The 16,881-nt window shown below is 53.4% G+C and overlaps 9 protein-coding genes across 9 annotated transcripts; 4 read left to right on the top strand and 5 right to left on the bottom strand.

Annotated features, from left to right (window-relative positions):
• Positions 1-923: 923 nt before the first annotated feature.
• Positions 924-2,004, top strand: CKM354_000344400 (uncharacterized protein; the record flags this gene model as incomplete). The annotated part of the gene is made up of 4 exons (XM_044798642.1): positions 924-1,000; positions 1,102-1,361; positions 1,418-1,481; positions 1,545-2,004. 4 exons carry the CDS (start codon positions 924-926, stop codon positions 2,002-2,004), a joined length of 861 nt encoding a protein of 286 aa, XP_044654577.1.
• A 379-nt stretch (positions 2,005-2,383) lies between these two features.
• Positions 2,384-3,388, bottom strand: CKM354_000344300 (uncharacterized protein; the record flags this gene model as incomplete). Its single annotated transcript, XM_044798641.1, has 5 exons — positions 2,384-2,959; positions 3,054-3,080; positions 3,130-3,157; positions 3,223-3,234; positions 3,300-3,388. 5 exons carry the CDS (start codon positions 3,386-3,388, stop codon positions 2,384-2,386), a joined length of 732 nt encoding a protein of 243 aa, XP_044654576.1.
• Positions 3,389-3,847: 459 nt separating this feature from the next.
• CKM354_000344200 (uncharacterized protein) lies at positions 3,848-4,732 on the top strand (the record flags this gene model as incomplete). Its single annotated transcript, XM_044798640.1, has 2 exons — positions 3,848-4,544; positions 4,608-4,732. 2 exons carry the CDS (start codon positions 3,848-3,850, stop codon positions 4,730-4,732), a joined length of 822 nt encoding a protein of 273 aa, XP_044654575.1.
• Positions 4,733-5,147: 415 nt separating this feature from the next.
• Positions 5,148-5,546, bottom strand: CKM354_000344100 (uncharacterized protein; the record flags this gene model as incomplete). The annotated part of the gene is made up of 3 exons (XM_044798639.1): positions 5,148-5,203; positions 5,269-5,408; positions 5,461-5,546. 3 exons carry the CDS (start codon positions 5,544-5,546, stop codon positions 5,148-5,150), a joined length of 282 nt encoding a protein of 93 aa, XP_044654574.1.
• Positions 5,547-5,839: 293 nt separating this feature from the next.
• On the top strand, positions 5,840-6,447 carry CKM354_000344000 (uncharacterized protein; the record flags this gene model as incomplete). Its single annotated transcript, XM_044798638.1, has 2 exons — positions 5,840-6,049; positions 6,127-6,447. The coding sequence occupies 2 exons, from the start codon at positions 5,840-5,842 to the stop codon at positions 6,445-6,447; spliced, it is 531 nt and encodes a 176-aa protein (XP_044654573.1).
• Positions 6,448-7,215: 768 nt separating this feature from the next.
• On the top strand, positions 7,216-7,780 carry CKM354_000343900 (uncharacterized protein; the record flags this gene model as incomplete). Its single annotated transcript, XM_044798637.1, has 3 exons — positions 7,216-7,393; positions 7,466-7,689; positions 7,745-7,780. The coding sequence occupies 3 exons, from the start codon at positions 7,216-7,218 to the stop codon at positions 7,778-7,780; spliced, it is 438 nt and encodes a 145-aa protein (XP_044654572.1).
• Positions 7,781-8,550: 770 nt separating this feature from the next.
• CKM354_000343800 (uncharacterized protein) lies at positions 8,551-10,861 on the bottom strand (the record flags this gene model as incomplete). The annotated part of the gene is made up of 3 exons (XM_044798636.1): positions 8,551-9,063; positions 9,118-10,445; positions 10,522-10,861. The coding sequence occupies 3 exons, from the start codon at positions 10,859-10,861 to the stop codon at positions 8,551-8,553; spliced, it is 2,181 nt and encodes a 726-aa protein (XP_044654571.1).
• A 1,833-nt stretch (positions 10,862-12,694) lies between these two features.
• CKM354_000343700 (H(+)-transporting V1 sector ATPase subunit B) lies at positions 12,695-14,457 on the bottom strand (the record flags this gene model as incomplete). The annotated part of the gene is made up of 5 exons (XM_044798635.1): positions 12,695-13,221; positions 13,275-14,034; positions 14,090-14,145; positions 14,208-14,292; positions 14,353-14,457. 5 exons carry the CDS (start codon positions 14,455-14,457, stop codon positions 12,695-12,697), a joined length of 1,533 nt encoding a protein of 510 aa, XP_044654570.1.
• A 452-nt stretch (positions 14,458-14,909) lies between these two features.
• On the bottom strand, positions 14,910-16,258 carry CKM354_000343600 (uncharacterized protein; the record flags this gene model as incomplete). Its single annotated transcript, XM_044798634.1, has 4 exons — positions 14,910-15,009; positions 15,059-15,207; positions 15,290-15,346; positions 15,401-16,258. 4 exons carry the CDS (start codon positions 16,256-16,258, stop codon positions 14,910-14,912), a joined length of 1,164 nt encoding a protein of 387 aa, XP_044654569.1.
• Between the last annotated feature and the right edge of the window lie 623 nt (positions 16,259-16,881).

Below are 16,881 nucleotides of genomic sequence, written 5' to 3'. Positions count from 1 at the left end.
AAAGTGGAATACGATAGAGTTGTATCGTTGAGTACAACGAGAGTGCTGCAGTGTTGAAAAGGATTGCTTGCGACAACTGGTCAGAGATTACTTCGGCCGGACCTGTTCCCAGTGTCGTTATCTGCAGTGGAGGCGCAGGTCGCGGGACTGGTATATATGCACTCCCACGGTTCACTAGCTGACCTTACCCCAAGCTGCACCAGCAGATCACCAGGCTAGTCCTCGCGTGGCTGATCGCATGCGTCGGCAAAGTCATTGCGCGCGGCCCATGACTTGGACCTCACCTGCGATGTTGCTGAACGCAGGGCCCTTGCTTCCTAATGCTCTCGACGGCGATGGCCTTGATGAAGCACGTGTCCATTGTAGTCTAGCTGGCGGACAGAGACCGATGTCTTACCGCGCGATGAGGCGTCCGTCGCGAGCCTGACACAAAGCCGCCGAAACCGCACTCCATACACGCGACTCCAGAGGCCCCGTCAGTGTCCACTTATCAGAAGTGCGGGTCTAGTGAGGTAAAAGAACGCGCCCGACATGGCAAGTACAGCCTATACCACGGCGCAGTGTGCAGGATTGGGATGATAATGTCATGCGGAAAGCGCTAGCGTGCGACTGCTTCCATCAGCGGGCGGTGTGGATAAGGCATATCTGATGAAATCTGAAACGGCACGTCGTCACTTCGCAAGGCTGAAGCACTACCACCTAACATCGCAACCTCACTATCGACACCGGTCCAGCAGCAATTGAACTGCAACTCTTCGTGTACCAGTGCGCCCCAGCTGTCATCAATTCCTCCCCATCCATTTGGCTTTGTGCTACGGATTCGTTTACTCGATTAGGAAGTGCCACAGAAAACTACTCTTTGATATGTGAGTCGACAATGTGCGGGCGACACTTGGACATTCCAAGCACCACACTGACACAAAATGACCAGGGCTGGTGGCGACGCTGCTCGACAAGGCCGTCTGGCTGGCAAGAATGCCATCATCACCGGCGCTGCTGGGTAAGTCCTCATAGCGATCACGCGCTATCGATCGAGAAGAAGCATATACAACAATTTAATGCCATTGACTTGATATGCATCAATGCCTGACCATTTTCTAGAGGTATCGGGCTCGAGACAACCATCCTCTTTCTCCGCGAGGGTGCCAATGTCTTGATGACGGACATTTCGGAACCCGCCCTTGAAAAGGCCATCGCCAAAGCCAAAGAGCATGCTCCTTCAGCAAGCGGCAAAGTCGAGATTGCCAAAGTCGATGTCTCCAAAGAAGCAGACGTTGAGGCCGCCGTTGCAAAGCTCGATGCCTGGGGTGGCCTCGATATCATCTTCAACAATGCTGGTATCATGCACGCCGACGACGCTGGTTCGTTCATTCATGCTCAAGACTAAGCTCTCCGGTTTTCACTGACTTTATATCAGATGCAGTCGACACGCCTGAGAAGATCTGGGATTTGACGCAAAACATCAACGTCAAGGGTGTTTGGTACGTGACCGTCGATAAGAAGATTGCCGACCGGATACTGATCAATATCTCTTTGAACTACAGGTTCGGCAGCAAGCACGCAGTCCTGTCTCTGCGCAAGCACAACAAGACCAAGGGCAGCATCATCAACACGGCTTCCGTCGTCGCGCTCGTGGGATCTGCCACACCACAGCTTGCATACACAGCTTCGAAGGGAGCTGTCGCAGCCATGACACGCGAACTGGCCATTGTTCACGCACGCGAGGGCTATCGCTTCAACTCGCTCTGCCCAGCTCCTCTAAACACTCCACTCCTGCAGGACTGGCTTGGTGATGATCAGGCGAAGCGCCACCGCCGCGAAGTCCATTTCCCCTCCGGTCGATTCGGCGAAGCCATCGAGCAAGCACAAGCCGTTCTCTTCCTTGCCAGCGACGAAGCTAGCTTTGTGAACGGGCATGATATGGTCGTCGACGGAGGCATGACCAAGGCATATGTCACTCCAGAGGGCCCAGCAACTCAGCCTCCAAGCAACTTGGCTAGGTAAACGCCTTGATCAACGCGTACTTCCATTCATCTCATCGGAGGGCTCTTTTGCATTGGGAGGAGAATTATGACTTCTGCCGCGATGAGATGATACACTGATAGAACTTGAATCTTCATGATAGTGCAGCCTGCAGCTTCTAAATGTACTGAGCTTGTACTGCTCCTTCAAACTCCACAGCCTGCTCCCAGAGCCGCCTTTCGGAGACTGCCATGTCGAGTGGCCCGATGTCCTCTTGATTTCACCACCAACTCTTCAGTCTCTTCCATATAGCTACAGTCAACACCCAGATCAGTAGAAGGCCAACTACTGCAAAAGCCGCTTTGATCTCTCCAGCATCATGTGGCTCCCGTGCAAGTGCCCCTCTGGCCCATTCCGGGAGTCAGAGACTACCGCTGGATCCTGCGAGAGGCTTGTCTCCAAGGTCTGGAATCCGTGAAGAGAGGTAATTTTTCAAGTCCTCAATCTCCTCCGGTGCCGCACTGTGCGGTAGTCCCTTGTATGTGTTGAACGATACGTCCCAGCCCCACTCCTTCAGTTGGTCCGCCGTCATCTTGCCCCAATCATATCTGACAACTGGATCTGCATCACCGTGGCCCATGAAGATTGGGGTCTTTTGGTTCGGGCTGTCCTTGGGCACCAGTTCGCGAACCTTGCCCTTGAGAAGCAGATAACAGGAAAGTCCAAAGATTCCGCCCAGCTTTGTGGGTGAAGTTATGCCCGCCATCAAACTCATTGCTCCTCCTTGGCTGAAACCACCCAGAACGATACGCTCTGTTGGAATGCCAGCTTTGATCTCCTCCTCAATCAAGGTGTGGAACACTTTCTGCGATCGAAGAATGCCGGCTTCGTCTTCGCTACGGTTGGCGAGATCTCCGAAATCTGCAATGTCGTACCACCCCGGCATTCGCATGCCCATGTTGACGGTGATCGGAATTTGGGGTGCATTTGGGAAGACCTAAATACCATGCCATCTCAGTCAGAAGAAGTTCAGTTCAGCGTGTCGGAAATGAAGGACTGTTGTCCCGGTCCAGGCAATCGCGTAGACTTACGAACTTGGTCTCTGGGAACAGAGAGCGCTACTAGACTGTCAGCGTCCAGCTCAAGAAGCTGCCTCGAATCGCATACGCGTCTGTACTCCTCAGCGAGGAAATACCTAGGCGGCAATGTCAGTCACTCCGAGCATGTGATCCATTGTCCCATTTCATCGACTCGGCTTACCATCCTGCACCACTACTCGACGTGGTCAGCCATGTTGTTCATACCACTATTGCTACTTTCCCGTTGTTGATATGTACCTATCGCCGAGGCCGTGAGCAACAATGACTGTCGATGTGTGCCGCTTCAGCGCGGGCATTACGAGCGCCGCAGCTCCTGAAGTTGCCATATTGGAGCAAAGACCGATGACAAAGGAAGATCAGCAGCTTGTTGTATTTCGCCGAAAGTTGATTGTCATTCTCGGTGTTGCGGCAGCACTGACGATTGAGGGGCCCGCGGAACACCTCCGCTATCGCATACAAGCAGCCCAATGGCTTACTTAGCAACCGCTTCGGCAACCTGAGAGGTACAAGTACAGATGAACATAGTAGGATTCTAGAAGCTCATATGCACGAATATATCACCATTAATGTTTTCTTTCAACTCCTGGCTGAAACTACTACTCCTCGGACTTCTTGCCGCTACCATTCCATTCCTAGCATCTGACAACCTGCTCAACACTGCGAGAATAGCTACGAACGGCTTGAGAACACGATTGACTAGCGTCGCCATTTGGCAAGGGTCAAGTCCTCGAATCAGCAACTCCTCCCTCAGTTCACCTCAAAAAATACAGACTGCTCCCAGCAGGATGGCCCGCACACCTGTCTACTTTCTTTCCCATGGAGGCCCGAACATTATGGAGCAGAAGGACCACCCAGCATACTCGAAGCTTCAGGAGATCGGCAGAGAAGTGACACAGAAGGTGCGACCGAAAGCTGTCGTGGTCTTCAGTGCGCATTGGGAAGGGTATCGAGACACTATTGAAGTCAACACCGCAGAAACCATGCCATTGATATATGATTTCTATGGATTCCCGCCACATTACTATGAGTTCAAATATCCCCATGTGGGATCGCCAGAGCTCGCAGAAAGGGTGATGGAAAAGATTCGAGAAGCGGGTCTCAAAGTTGAAGGCGTGAGGAGAGGATTAGATCATGGGGTTTGGGCGTCGTTCATGTGTGCGTTCGATCCAGAGAAGAATCCTCTCAACGTCCCGATCGTTCAGGTCTCGATTTATGGCGAAGACGACCCCGATATGCATTACAACCTGGGCAAAGCTGTGGCGTCATTGCGCGAGGAGGGCGTCCAAATCATCACCAGTGGCCAAGCTGTGCACAATCTACGAGATCTGTGGCGGGGAATGCAGACACCCGGAGCGCTGGATTATGTACACTCGTTCGATGAGGCTTTGAAGCAGGCAGTGGAGGAGTCTCCCGAGTCGAGGCAAGTTGCCATGGCTGGGCTGTTGAAAAGGCCCGATGCGAAGAAAGCCCACCCTACTTTTGGTAAGTAACGGATCGTTATTGCCGACCATGTGTGATCTCCAGCCGTATCTGACAATATAGCAGACCACCTGTACCCCATTTACGTGGCGGCTGGCGCAGCAAGCTCTGAAGATGGCAATCGGCTATGGACGATGGCAGATGGCAGTATGAGCTGGGCGCAATATCGGTTCGGGGAGGTTGGTGCTTAGTCTGCATAGCAGGCCCTAGAATTGTGAGAAGTCATGTGTAAGAATCATCCAGAATGCACAATCTCGTTGTCTTCTCCAAATGCACCTCTGTCACGTTTGGTTACCTGCATGGTACACGAGATGGCGTATTCGGATCTTGAGCTTGCGTTCATCGATTGATTGGAGATATGCGATCCCTAGCTGTCGCGTCATCTGTTGTCCGAATTGTTGTCGCTCCGTGGTCAGACGCAGCGCTCAAGGATTTATTGCTTCATCTCCTGAGCATTCATCAGAGACTTGAGTGAACAGCGTTCGATGGGTATCGTCGGATTCGTTCTTCGAGGCCTTGTCGTACTGTACACATGTACACAAGAAGCAGTGTGCTTCAAAATCCCATTCGTCGCAAGCAATAAGATATCCCCCTTCCCCCTTTTGACTATTGACCCTTCACCAGTGCGGTGATTTTATCCTCGATGCCCTTGTCGTCCAGTCCTGTTGCGAATATGTCAGTCTTCGGCCAACACCAGGGCTTAGACCGTTGGGCCTCCTCATCATACCCTTCAAGTCCTCCGCCTTTTCCCGCCCAAACTCGTAACGTGCAATCACTCGAGGCTCAAAGCCCATTGCTTCTCTGATCAAAATGGGCGTATATGGGTTGTGGTGCTTCATTGTTGGGTAGGCGCGAGTGAGGAACGAGCTATTGGAGGGTCAGATGGGCTGGCAGCATTGCTTCGTGGGAAAGTGCATACCGGACAGCATTGGAGTGCTCTGAAGTCTGGCAGTGGTGGAAACGCAGCTCCTTGAGCGCCTTGGAGAAGGCATATTTGCCCGACATGGTGTTGACAGGAACGGAGAAGAAGGGCGGACAAGGAGACAATAGTCGAGCTGCGCTGCTGCAGAGCAGTCAAGTGAGCGGCGGCATCAATGCGGTCGGCGATCACAAAGCACAAAGTCCGATAGCGCCAAGCAAGAGCCTCCATCACGACTCCGCCTTGTGCTGCTGGGTGAACATTGGCACTGCTGCTCACCACCACCTCAACAATCCGCACACGCTCTCACGCTCGAGACCGGCTGGACATACGGACACTTACCGGCGTCGTCCCTCCCTTCCTCAGTATCACCGCCGCCATGTCCGCGCGATTCGGCCTCCGCGCTGTGCAGAACAGCTTCCGTCAGCCCGCGCTCCGCCAACAAGTCAACACCTTTGCTCAACGACGAGCTCAATCAACGGCAACAAATGCTGCAGAGGCAGCAAAGACCGAGCAGACGGGATTCGCCAAGCTATGGAACTCTCCTGTTGGGCCGAAGACGGTGCACTTCTGGGCTCCCATCATGAAGGTGAGTTGAGTTGAGCCGCTCGATGTTTCATTCGTACGATACAGCCTCATAAACACTTGCTGATATTTCAATCCCAGTGGGGCCTCGTCCTCGCCGGTGCTGCTGACTTTGCTCGTCCCGCCAAAGATCTATCGCTCTCACAAAATTCCGCCCTCATGGCCACTGGACTGATCTGGACAAGATGGTGCTTCGTCATCCGACCGCAAAACATGTTTCTGGCCAGTGTGAACTTCTTGCTGTTCTGCGTTGGCGCTACGCAAACCACAAGAGTATTGATGTACCAGCGGAGTTTGGACGGAAAGTCCGTGGGCGAGGAGATCAAGGACGATGCGAAGCAGGAGGCAGGAAATCTCGAGAAGGCGGTTGAGAAGGCAGAGGCAAAGATTGCAGGCAAGTAGGTGGTGCCATACCGAGGCGGTTGATTCGCGCGAACGACAATGGCACAGGTGTGAGAAATCACAATCTGTGTCGCAGGAAGTCGTCTGCTTGATCAGCGACCACTTCCCTATACCGGAGCTAGGAGTCTGTATTGATTAATTCAAGCCCGTGAACATTGCAGCAGCTTCCCTTTGTATATAACGACTAGGACGCATTCAGATTTCTGAAAAAGGACAACCTCTACCGGTACGAGAGCTTTTGAGGCTCTGAGTTCCGTGACCAGAAGCTAGCATTGTTACTTGTCGCCCTGGGAGAAGTTCACGAACACGACCCTAGGTGCACTTCACACAATGGCGCGAAGCGTCGAGCAGAGTCGGTGCGCGGGCCGCAGGTGTAGGGCTGACAAGACTCCCAAGCACTTCGATCATCACAACTCTTCCATGACTAGGACGATGTGCTGTTCGACGAAATCACAACAGAGAACACAGTTGGAGAACAGAAATGTTCCACTTCTACAACTTCCACATTCCCATCTGTATTGTGTTACCATAGCCGAAGTACCTCAACAAGCTAGTAACCGAGAGCTCACATCCGACCGAAAGTCGGAACAGCTCACCATCATCATACCGGTCCTCTTTCTCCTCCTCTTTAGCAGATCGTGAACAATTGGTCCGACACTCGAATCACTTTTCTTCAGCGCTCCCATTCCTTCCTGCCTACCTACATCCAACACTTCATTCGTAAATACTGAACACGCAAACACACAACGAACAGATACAGCCGCGAAGATGAGCCAATACTCTACTTCCGTCCCAGCCGATGGCACAGTGAAGCCTGAGATCAGAAGCTTTTTCGAGAACTTCTATGCCATTTCAGATACTCCCGATGGACATGAGCGATACGCAGATCAATTCACAAATGATGGCGTCTTGATCATGGCGTCGAACAAAGTGCAAGGAAGAGACAGTGTGTTCTGCCCCGCTCTCTGATCGATCACGGCTGTCGGGAAAAATAAAGCTAACCAATCTGAACAAACAGGCATCATCAAGATGCGACATGGCATGTGGGAGAAGGTCGCCAAACGTTCGCACAAGCCTGCTCAATTATATGCTTTCGGATCGGGGTCAGACGATATCATGCTCTACGGAGCTGTCGACTACACGCTCAAGGACGGCCGAGGCACCACTGTCGATTGGTCTGCACGAGCGCACTTTTCGCAGGTTGGTGGAGAGTTGAAGATGGACTTCTATCAGGTCTACTTGGTGAGCTTGGTCTTTCAGTCATAATGTGTCGGATCATCGCTAACAACTTGAGCAGGACACTGCAGCAATGGCAAACGCTAAGTCGATGTAATGGACGGGCGCTGTGAAGTGAATGAACACTCAAGGCTCGTTTACAATGTGATGACACCGAGCACCTCACGGACAATGGAAACCAAGAGAGAGGGTCAATGTTCAGTTGAAAAGTTCTCCATTTCCTTCGTCACATCACACACACTGTATAATTGTACAAAAATGCCTTCTCCACTAATGCATTCGTTCTGTCCGCGCACACTCCACGCAAAGTCAACAAACAATATAGGAGGCCTTTTCCCCCTTGCGCCATTCCAGCGCTAACGCCCTAGAGTATCGAGCATGTTCCCTCCCATCTCATTCTCTCTTTCTGGGCCAGCTCGACGTGGTGCGGGTTCTCTGGACAGCAATTAAACCAGCGGCAACAAGAAACCAAAAATCAATCAGCCAACAGCTCTTCCAAGATGTTCTCTTTCTGATGCAAGGAGGAAGACTCAGAAAGTGCAAGCATTGCTTTCCTCCTCTTCTCGTTCTTTTTCATTCCTTCTCTCTTTCTTGTTCTGCACTCCGTACGTCCCAGGCAGCCGTGGCAACAACAGACAGGTATATCGGGTATGACAATGACAAACAAACAAACACCATCAGTGTCAGCAGGAAGAAAACGCCGCGCTGGCCGATTGACAACAATAACATCTGCAAGTGGTGAGCAAAACAAATAGGGGAATATCCCGCTTGGGTAGTCGTGAAATATGTTGCAGCGTCCCACCCAGAGCACGACCTGATGATGCGCAGAGCGCCACTACCAACGACGAACAATGACAGAAGCATGTGTCAAGGCTTCTGCTTCTTGCTCATCCTCGGACTGGGCTTCACGCGGTTCCCGGGCTCAGTGTCATCGCCTTCCATTTTGACAGTACTTCGTCGTCGCTTATTACTGTTGTTCAGGTTCGGACTTGTGTTCTCGCTGGCCACGCTGCTATTTGTGCCTTGAGCGCTATGCTGAGGCATCATGGGCGGGGCGGCCATATTGGACTGATGTGGCGAAGGTGTGTGCGAATTCATGTTCATTCCAGGTGCGAGCCCGCCAGGATGACCCAGGTGCGGCGATCCGTTCATCGGCAGACTCATGTGTGAGACATTTGGCGATGAGAACTGCCCGTTGGGCCCCATCTGCATATTCGCCATGCTCGGCGTTCGTGAACCTTGGGGTACTCCATTGGGAGGTAGGCTGATCTGGGGGTTGTCGTATTCGGCCACCAGCGCTTCCAGTGCTTGTTCAGGCCGCATCTTCTTTTCTTGCGCGGCATGCATCAGATCAGACATGATGTTCATGGTCTCGCCGATCTACTTCCTGTTAGACAATCACTCTAGCTGCGGCTTCATCGCACCCTCACTCACCTCTAAGAAATGCTGTACTTTGGACGTGAAGCCCATGGAGCCCTTCGGTGTCTTGGGAAAATGATCTATCGTGATCCGATTCTCTGCTTCCTGGAGCTTTTGCTGCGCCTTCGGAAGTTTGTTCTTAGTCATCTTGGGTGACGCTTTGGTGGACATGGTTGGGGAGAAATCAGTAAGGACCTTCTCGATCTGGGTTCGAGAGAGGATTTCTTCCGTGCTCATCGTTTGAAACGATAAACACTCGATGAGGTCCGACCCGGCAGAGTACAGAACCTGTAACGACCCAGTCATTTCCAGCCGCGCACCGTTCGGATATGATACTGAGAATATCGCCTTCTGACAGGTGACTTGGTGGCTGCCGCTGGGATGCGGGACTTCTCGTGCGTGCTCTGTGTGCAATCGCAGCGAGCTCGCCCCCGAGTCAAAGTACGTATAGAAATATCGGGCGACATTGGGTCGCAAAACCTCAAACGACCTTCTGCTAGGGTTGCCATTCTGATCGGAGTTGGCGAAGCTGTGTATCAGCCGGCCATCAGCTGCGAAGTGCTTCTCCACAAAGCTGTGCCAGTGCATGATATTCCTGCCATTGGCAGCAGAGCTGTCGTTGTCCGGCGTGAAGTTGCTGAGGTGGTCGTTGAAGTGCATTAGCCTGAGGATAAACATGCCCCCTTGCGCCGAGGCTGCTTGCTGTTGTTGGGCCATGCGTGCCTGCATTGCTTGCTGCCGCTGCATAAATGCAATCTGCTGTTGTCGCTGCTGTTGGAAAGCTTGCTGCTGTTGCGGTTGGGGCTGCGCCATAGCTGCTTGGCCTTGTTGCGGCGTTTGCTGTGCCTGAGGTTGACCTTGCTGGGCCGGGCTTTGCTGCGAATGTTGTTGCTGGTTGGTAGGGGTCTGTTCATTGGGGTTGGCTACCCGCGATTGTGGCCGCATTTGTTGTGCTGCAGCTGCAGCATTGGCGGCTTGCGCTTGAGGGTTGGGAGCCGCAGATTGACCTGGGTTACTCTGCTGAGAGTTGGCATGCTGCATGGCCATTTGCTGGGCCATTTGACTCTGCTGATGCTGTTGCTGAGCAGCTTGCCTCTGCTGCAGTGCCTGCTGTTGCATCATTTGCATCTGCTGCTGCTGCAAGTGCGGTGTCAGCTGCACCTGCTGGCCTCCGCCTTGAACAGCTTGCTGGGCTTGCTGATGTTGCTGCAATTGTGCCAACTGGGGATTCATCTGCATCCCAGGTTGCATCATGCCACTAGCTTGCGCTTGCTGGGCCATCATTTGTTGTTGCCGCATGCGCATCATGTGATGCTGCTGAGCCAAATTCGGATTCGAAGCCACTGCGAATGCCATATTAGCTGATGCCGGACAACGCAAGCGAGACTGCCGCGCGCTTGACACGCTATCAAGACTCACTCTGTGCGAATTGGTGCTGGTGAGCCATCTGCTGTTGCGCAGTCATGTGGCTCAAGGCTTGTGCGTTGGGTACGCCGCCAGCCATACTCTGGCCACCCATTTGCGCGGGCATAGCCATCCCAGCACCAGGATGTTGTCCGCCCATTCCTGCTGGGCCCATGCCCGTTGCGCCAGGCTGCATACTCATCATTGCGGCTCCTTGATGTGGTGGGGCTGTGACGCCCGGATGCATTTGCATTGGCTGTCCCATGTGTTGTCCTGGATTCGGGCCCATTCCCGGGTGACCATGGGCCATGCCTGGGTGCACGCCTCCAGGCGTGGGTTGATACGCGGCCATCATGTTGCCGCGCTCAGAGGAAGAGTGCGCGCAGGCGTCGGCGACGCGTGCAGCAGCGCGGAGGTGGAGGCTCGAGGGCGCAAAGGCGCGAAGATGTGCCGCCGGCCTGAGAGCGGTCGAGCAGCAGTCTCAGGGCGGGGCCAGCAATGCATAGGGCAATGCAGGCTAGCAATGCAGTCGTTGAGTGAGAGCCCAGGTCCCACGCAGCGTGCTCAGAGGGTTGAAGTCGGCGGTCGCAGCCCGCTGGCGTTGGGTGCTGTCGCGGGTGCGTCGCGGTGCGCTCGGGTGCGGTGCGCGGGCGGGCGTGCGAGCGTGCACTGGCGACACGGTCCAGCAGTCCGACGGGGAAGAATGGGGTGGACGGTCACGCGCGGCGATGGAGTGAAGTCGCGATGCGAAGCGGGAGACCCAGTGTCCAGCGTGCCGGCAGGTCGAGGTGACGGCAAGCCGTCGATCAGTCCGTGGCTACTCGGCGCAAGCCCGTGTCTCAACACAGCGCAGCGCAGGTCGGCAGCGGGCAGGCCGTCGTCGCGCCTCGATCGGGCGGCGGTGGTGCAGGTGGTGGTGGGGGGTGCACTCAGCGTCGGCGGCGCATGGCGGCGGCGACTCGGGGACGGTGAGCACAAGCAGCGACGAGACGAGACGGTGCGGGAGAGCGAAGTGCTGGTCGACAGCGCAGCACAGCGGCCTCTGCCTGCCACGCCCTCAGCGACACGAACACGTGCCCCTGAAAGTCCTGGCCCTTTGCGTCTGCTTCCTTTTGCTGCAATGCTGCCATTACTCGCGTGTGTACATCTCACCGCTCCGCCCTCCCCTCCCATACCGATGATGCACGCGGCGGAACTGATTATCGCCGCGACGCCATTTTCCTCCGTCGAGTTGCCCGTCTGATCGCCCATGTTCTGAGAAGTTATGAGCTCGCTGTCCTGACGTCGACTTTTGCACGTCGGGATAAGCTCGGCCGCTGCTCCCGCGCCCGAGCTCTCTGGATTTCTTTCTACAAATTCCAAGCTGTTCGACCATCACCACCAACCCATCTACCACCTCGCACATTGCAGTCGCAGCACCCAAGGTATGTACACACGCGCCCCTTCCGTCCACCCACACCCGCCACACTTGAAAGATGACAACCATAAATCATGTCTTCTTTTCCCAACTGAGTCGCCCTTGAAGAAATCAGTCTTCTCGTCCTGCCTTCGCCGGCGGGATGTAATACTTGCCAGTAACCTTTGTCTGACATTTAGCACCTCATAACTTCCGCACATATTGTCACTGTGGTGCGCAGCTGCTAACAGCAAATGTGTCCAGATTTTCGCCTCGATTTTTCTTCCGCCCACTCGAGTTCCGATTCTCAGCAAACTTCCTGCGCAAAGAGCATGCACAATATGTCGATCAGCGGCACTGCACCAGTACGCACACATGAGGTCAGTGACTTCGATCTCTCTCCTACACACATCCAGCTGGATGATGAAACACACACCACATTCGCAGTTTTCACTCTATCCCCCACCACGAACCTATCGGGGGTAAATGAGGGCGCAATCTTCCTTGGATGTCTGACCCAAATACCAGCAAATCATCTTGACACCACGTCTTTTCGAAATTTCATTCGATTGGGTTCTGACTTTGCTGTATAGGCTGTTGCGCTGTGCGATCTTTGCACGCCGCTTTCTCATCATAGGCATACTTTCATCTGTATTCTGCCCATCATGGCGGACTCGGGAGAAGGTTATGCTGGTGACAAGAACGTTGTGAATGCTCGCCTGACTATGCTGGTAATCGCCCAAGCGGCCCAGCAGGTACAATATCATCCTGTGCTTTATTTGACCAATCTAACTATGCATCAATCAAGTTCTCGCTCTCTCCATTCTGCTCAGCTTGTCCTTCCTCCTCCCCATTGTCTCTTGTATCCTTCTTGCTCGATCTCTGATAGTACTCGTCCAGCACCTTCTTGGGGATACGGTTCAGCAGCTCCTTGGGGTAAATGCGAAGCAATTCCCATGCCTTGTCCAATCCGTCAAAGATGGATCGTTTCTCGTACATGCCCTGCGAAATGTACGTCTTCTCGAACTTCTCCAAAAACTCGAGCGAAAGCTTGTCCTCGTTCGACAGCGCTTCCTCACCAACGACTGCCTTCATCGAGGCGGCGTCACGACCGATAGCGTACTTGGCGTAGAGCTGGTTGGACACGTCTCCGTGGTCCTTGCGCGTGTGACCCTCACCAATAGCAGACTTCATCAGACGGGACAGCGAAGGCAGGACGTTGATTGGTGGGTATACACCCTTGTTGTCGAGTTGTCGATCCACGAAGATTTGTCCTTCGGTAATGTAGCCTGTCAAGTCTGGAATTGGATGTGTAATATCTGCGGGCACATATTAGTTGTGGACGATTCTTTCGGCATGGACCTGTGCTTACCGTCGTTAGGCATAGTCAGGATAGGGATCTGGGTAATCGAGCCATTTCGTCCCTGGACACGGCCAGCACGTTCGTAGATGGTAGACAAATCAGTGTACATGTAACCCGGGTAACCACGACGACCTGGCACTTCTTCTCGCGCAGCAGAGACCTCACGAAGAGCGTCGCAGTATGATGTAAGATCTGTCAGGATGACCAAGACGTGCTTCTCCAATTGGTAGGCGTAGTACTCTGCAGTTGTCAGAGCCAGACGCGGTGTGATGATACGCTCGATGGTGGGGTCGTTCGCCAGGTTCAGGAACAGTGTGACACGTTCCATACTTCCGTTCTCCTCGAAGTCCTTGGTGAAGAAGCGTGCTGTTTCCAAGTTGACACCCATGGCACCGAAGACGATGGAGAAGTTGTCGTCGTGATCGTCGTGAACTCCTTTGCTAGGCTTTGCTTGGTTGACAAGACCAGCCTGTCTGCAAATCTGTGCGGCAATTTCGTTGTGAGGCAAACCAGATGCTGAGAAGATGGGGATCTTTTGCCCACGAGCGACAGAGTTCATGGTGTCAATGGCAGAGATACCAGTCGAGATCATTTCCTCCGGGTAGACTCGCGAAAACGGATTGATCGGCGATCCGTTGATGTCCAGGTAGTCCTCAGCCAGCACCTTTGGTCCCTTGTCAATTGCTCTTCCCGATCCATCAAAGACACGACCCAACATGTCTTCTGACACTCCCAGCTTCAAGCTGTGGCCTGTAAACTCGACTTTCGTCTTCCAATTGTCAGCGCAGCTGTGAAGGAGATGTCCATACTCTTGCACTACTCACCTTCTTGACATCGATGCCTGATGTACCCTCGAACACCTGCACAACGGCGCGATTGCCTGTGGAATGAGTGTCAGCTCTCGAGCAGCTGTTGACCGCCAGCTACCTTCAAGTGTCATACCCTTTGCCTCAAGCACTTGTCCCGATCGCTCTGTGCCATCGGGAAGTGTCAGAGACACAATCTCGTTGTATCGTGGGAATTTGACCTGTGTCGCCGCTCTCAGTACTCTTTCCACGTAGCCACACCCCGTTGTGCGCCATCATACATTCTCCAGCATAACAAGTGGTCCATTGACACCACCGATAGTATTGTATCGCACACGCGGCGTCACTCGCATCATGCGAGGATCAACATCCTCGCCTTTGGCCATGGCTGCGGTCGGCGAAGCGGCGGTCTCGAAATGGTGCGATGCCTTCAGATGGAGGTATGGGCCGGGTAGAGAGGCGGATTCGATGCCTGCAAGTACTGGAAGGCAGGCGGAGGATTATTTGTGAAGTTGTGTGCCTAACGGCGTTCTTGAGGTCACAAGCTTGAGAGCTGGCAATGAGATGGAGCTGTGGTCAGAGACGCACGGACTCGTACCAAGTCTACTTCATCTCCCACTGCATCATTTCTCAACATACATCACATTTTCCGCACCTCGTTATCTAAATAAACGCACAATCCATTCGGAAACGCACGGCACTGGTACAACAAGACACACGAGAGACTTCAAGTTACGCACTGGTCCGATCTCTACAACGCCGGCGTAACATTTCGTACAAGTCATGATGCATTCCCAAATACGGACATTTCTAGTCGTTGCAAGCTATCTACCAAAGTCTAGTTAGACTCAAATGGCGTTTCGAATGGCCTCTCAGCTCTTGGGGTCAGACGAGCCAAATGGCGGCGTTGTCCATCCTCCCAATCCAGCAATGCCGTGCTGAGAACAGTCAGTGTACATTCGAGAGTATGACGTATGACAGACTTACTGGGAAGTGACTCTGTTATCCCACACGATAGTGGTTCCCTTCTCCCACTTCACACGCACTTGCATATCGGCGCCCAAAGCAATGTGGTTGTAGAGGAAGTTGAGCAGATAGTCCGACTCTTCCTTCTTGAAACCCACAATGCGGCGAGTCTGTACAAAAGTCAGTTGACGGTTGCTGTTTCAACAGGACGCTACGTCGGCGACGATTGAATGCTGCCAGGAGGATACTTACAAACTGTGGGTTGACAAAAAGTGCCTTCTCTCCGGTGACTGGATGCGTCCGCACAATCTATTTTGCTGTCAGTTCTGGCACGCACTCGAAAAGGCTGGACTCGAAATTTACCGGATGCACATTGCTCACAGGCTCCCTTCGGACTATCGATCCACGCGCGAGCGCAGCCTGCGCTTGTTCATGGCCAGAGTGTACAGCCTTGAGACCATGCAGCCTCTTCTGGAACTCCGGCGACAGCCGTCTGTATGCAGCAGCCATGTTGCAGAACAGAGTATCACCGCCCGCCGTCGGACCATCCAGACGGTACAAGAAAGTCGTTGATGGAGGCTGCATCTCATAGGTGACATCAGAATGCCACGTGATGCTGTTGGTTCTTTCCTCAAAGAAGTCCTTCGCCGTGGTGTCCGAAGCGGAGCGATGGACAAGATGCACCTTCGGGTATCCTCTTGGAGCGCCACTAGCAGGGTGGATGTGACTGGGACCATAGTATTCAGCGAAATCGATCGCTTCCTGAATCGGCAGATCCGCGAAGTCCTGGTCACGGAACGCTACAACCTTGTGTTGTGCAACAAAGAGAGCCAGTTCGTCCTTGCCGGCATTGTTGAGCTTGCTAAGCTGGATGCCAGTCACCTCGGCGCCAATGTTGGCTGTCAACTCCTTGACCTCGGCGCCGGCCAACAGGTTTGGGAATCTTGGGTCGGCGTTTTTGCCTGGTTCAACAGGCTCGAATGGCTCGTATGGAGGGTACTTCGTATCGTCCCAGTACGGCAAGTAGTGAGGGTATGTTGCCGGTGCATGCTTTCCGTCTCCTTTCAATTCGATATCATATTTGGTCGAAGCTGTTCCTTGGGCGAAAGCTTCCTTGTACTGAGAGCTTTGCAGCTTGTCTTTGCGATGAACATCTTCGGCTTTCTTATCAGTGTACGTCACGTCTGGTACAGTGGTCGTCTCAACTAGTGCAGGTGCCATTGTTTCTGAAGAGGACTTGTTTTGAGAAACACTATGATTAGGTATGTGTAAGATCTTAACACAAGTGTGAAAAGAAGAAAAGCAGAGCAAATCTCACGGGTGAACGATGGCGATGATGAAGAGCTCTGATATATTCAAACATTTGCCATGCCGGCATCGGTCCCTGCTATGGCGGCATCAAAGATCAAGCAGCTTCCCTTTCTTGTCGCGGCTGCTCGCTAATAGGCTGATAGCCACTCACAGGCTTGGTGCAGGGCTCTTGAGAGCCAGAGACATGGTTGATCATCGACCTGCCAAGTCATGAGCGGGGTACGTATCGATACATGTAGGGGTGCAGCAACGTGGAAGACGCGTGCCGAGCAAGACGGTCCATCGCCGACCAGCCGTAGACCACGCCGTCTAATCGTTCACCATCGGATTTGCTGCTGTCCTCGCACTGATAAAACGTCAAAGCAGCATTTCTCACTCCCACTCGAAATGGCGTGCTCGGCTTGTGATTCGCCAAACCGATCACCCGATGTGGACTCTCTCACTGGACTCTTACCGGCCCAGTCAACAGCCTCAGGTCTGTTGTTCTCCCGCATGGATGACACGCACGACGCGTCGCTGTATGGTGGGCCATC

This window comes from Cercospora kikuchii, assembly GCF_019650295.1.
Source record: "Cercospora kikuchii DNA, contig_00002, whole genome shotgun sequence".
NCBI classification, from domain to species: Eukaryota; Fungi; Ascomycota; class Dothideomycetes; order Mycosphaerellales; family Mycosphaerellaceae; genus Cercospora; species Cercospora kikuchii.
This window is presented reverse-complemented; position numbering and strand designations above follow the sequence as displayed.